A 2612-nucleotide genomic window follows, 5' to 3' on the forward strand; every position below is an offset into this window, starting at 1 on the left:
ACAGGAGACAGGAGAGAGGGGCAGATGAGGGACCCTGTGAAATAAGGGCCACCTCCTAGAAGTTGAGTGGGAGCAGTAGGAGGTACAGAGAGAGGCCACGTTTAGATTGTAAGCTGTGCAGGACATATATCCAGTTGTACTTGGCTGCTTACTGTCACTGTGCCCAGGACACCTCGAGCTGCACAACAATTCCTCCTGACTGTGTCTCCTGACTGTGCTGCAGGGGCTGCTGGGATTTGTAGTGCCCTTGTTTGTGTCTAGTGCCCCCCACAATGGCCTCTCCACAGGAGCCTACAGCAGTGCCCCCCCGGGGGCTGACCGGTGCCTCCCGCTCTCCTGTGACCCCCGCATGCAGCATGGTGAGTATCCTCATGTCCAAATGCAGCCAAAGCTGTGGGGCTCTAGGGCCACTTCTCTCATGGACTCTCTGTGTCTGTTTCAGGGGAAGCCCAGGAAGAAAGGTGCATCCCCCCAAGGCCCCCAGTCCCTGCAGGAAGTAAAGAAGAGGGGCCACAGGATGAAGCGCAGCCCTGACCAGCAGCTGTGTGACCAACTCGAGGGGCTGGTGAGGAACCCCACTAACCACTGACCCCAACAAACCATTTGCTTAGTGCTCTAACTAAATGTTACACAAATAGCACTTTAGTAACCCCCAAAACAACACCCACACGTGCTGCCCCCTTTTTCTTTTTACAGAATTTGTTGGCAGAGGCAGCCGTGCAAGGAACGGGACTGGTTTATGATGAGCAGATGGCACACAACTACTGTTTATGGGATGACAAGTGAGTTATTTTACCCATAATGCACAGTTATACAGCAGGGTGGCCCTTTCCCTGGCCGATGAGTTTGGGGGGCGCCTCTAGATTAAAGGCATATGTACCAATAAGGTGGCATTCCTGCCTGTACTCGTGTCTCCTAGCCTCACCCCAAATACCTGCAACCGACGGCACAGTGGGTGTGGGCACAGTGGTTGAGCTACTGATGTTTAGGGGTATAACTTCTCTGTGTTCCTGCAGCTTTCCTGAATGCCCAGGCCGTATCTGGGCTGTGAGAGACAAGATGGCTGAATACGGCCTGGCAGAGCGATGTGTGGCGGTGCCGGTAAGTGCCAGAGGGCACCCTGGAGTTTTTGGGTGGGGTTTAGTCCCAGTAGGATGACACATGGCTGTTTTGTCTGTCACAGGCTCGTGAAGCATCAGAGGAGGAAATCTTGCTCATTCACAGGTAATACACGTTGTGTCATAGGCCTGCAGTTACCTGGCACAATGCCAGTCTGATGTGTGTTGGTCTATTTCAGCCCCCAGTATGTGGCACTGATGAGATCCACTCAGAAAATGACCATGGATGAGCTTAGAGCTCTGTCTGACCGCTATGATTCGGTGTACTTGCACCCGGTGAGTCTGCCCACTTGTAATGCCCTTGCCCATTAATCCCCGTGGTGGTACTGCCCAATTTACTGCATCTCTAGTCTAGTTACTCTAGTAACCCTTTGATTAACCCGTAGCTTGTCTAATGTCTCTCCCCCTCAGCCATTTAACAGTTTCTCTCCCTAAACCTCCTCATCTCCCTCTCTGCCAACCAGACGTCTTTCACTTGCGCCTCTTTGGCCGTGGGCTCAGTGCTCCAGCTGGTGGATAGAGTTCAGCATGGGGAGATCCGCAATGGATTGGCTGTTGTCAGGCAAGTGTTTTACCTGTTGGGATACACAGATCATAAGCTGCATCTGATTGGAGGGGGCAGAGGGGCATGCCTTGGGTTAGGTGGTTTTGGTTGTTGGCACATGGGCCTTTCCCTAAATTTCCCCTGAATTTCTCAGGCCTCCTGGACATCACGCACACACTGACCAGATGAACGGTTACTGCATGTTTAACCAGCTTGCTATTGCTGCCCGATACGCCCAACTGACATATGGTGCCAAACGGTGAGTGTGCAGATATAACCCGGGGGTGGGAGGGTGCAATAGGGGGGGTGTGCAATTATCTCTCCACTTGTTTTGCCTCCCCAGGGTCCTAATTGTAGACTGGGACGTGCATCACGGTCAGGGCACACAGTTCATATTTGAGAGTGATCCCAGGTGGGTAAATGGTGCCTATTCAAAAGAAGGTGCCCCCCTGGCACACAGATATTTCTATTCTACCTGCTGTGTCCTTTCTCTCTGCAGTGTCCTGTACTTTTCTGTCCATCGCTATGACAACGGGGGTTTTTGGCCCCATCTAAAAGAATCAGCCAGTTCAGCTGTGGGGAAGGAACGAGGAGAGCGATTCAATGTGAATGTGGCCTGGAACAAGGTGGGACAAGGAGTGCCCCTAACCGACCCCTTTTCTCCCTGTACATCTGGTGCTGAGCCTTGTGCCTGTGAAAGAAATGCCTTTTGGGGGGCTCTGTCTCAGAGGGGAGAGACTGTAAGAAGCATCCCTGTTTCATGGGGACATCAGTCTATGAGGGCAGGAGGTGGCAAATGGGTCTCCATGTTGGCTTGTGTCATGCAATCAATCTGTAGCTCCTTGACCTCAACGCTTACTATTCTGCCAGTAGTTGGCACTGGTGTGCCCCCCAGATTTTGTAAACAACATAATGGTGTCCCCCTTTTTTCTCTCCTGTGCACAGACCAG

General features: G+C 52.3%; 1 protein-coding gene across 1 annotated transcript in view; it reads left to right on the top strand.

Annotated features, from left to right (window-relative positions):
* Positions 1 to 242: 242 nt before the first annotated feature.
* Positions 243 to 2612, top strand: part of hdac6.L (histone deacetylase 6 L homeolog) — a gene marked incomplete at its 5' end in the record, with an annotated part of 17194 nt that continues 14824 nt past the window's right edge. Inside the window, 11 exon segments of the mRNA NM_001087017.1 lie at positions 243 to 359; positions 443 to 565; positions 697 to 782; positions 1017 to 1101; positions 1184 to 1224; positions 1298 to 1394; positions 1583 to 1680; positions 1817 to 1921; positions 2006 to 2074; positions 2162 to 2288; positions 2608 to 2612. The exon segment at positions 2608 to 2612 is cut by the window's right edge and continues 61 nt beyond it. Of these exon segments, the coding sequence (NP_001080486.1) occupies positions 273 to 359; positions 443 to 565; positions 697 to 782; positions 1017 to 1101; positions 1184 to 1224; positions 1298 to 1394; positions 1583 to 1680; positions 1817 to 1921; positions 2006 to 2074; positions 2162 to 2288; positions 2608 to 2612 (923 nt within the window).

Source organism: Xenopus laevis, chromosome 8L (genome assembly GCF_017654675.1).
Source record: "Xenopus laevis strain J_2021 chromosome 8L, Xenopus_laevis_v10.1, whole genome shotgun sequence".
Lineage (NCBI taxonomy): Eukaryota > Metazoa > Chordata > Amphibia > Anura > Pipidae > Xenopus > Xenopus laevis.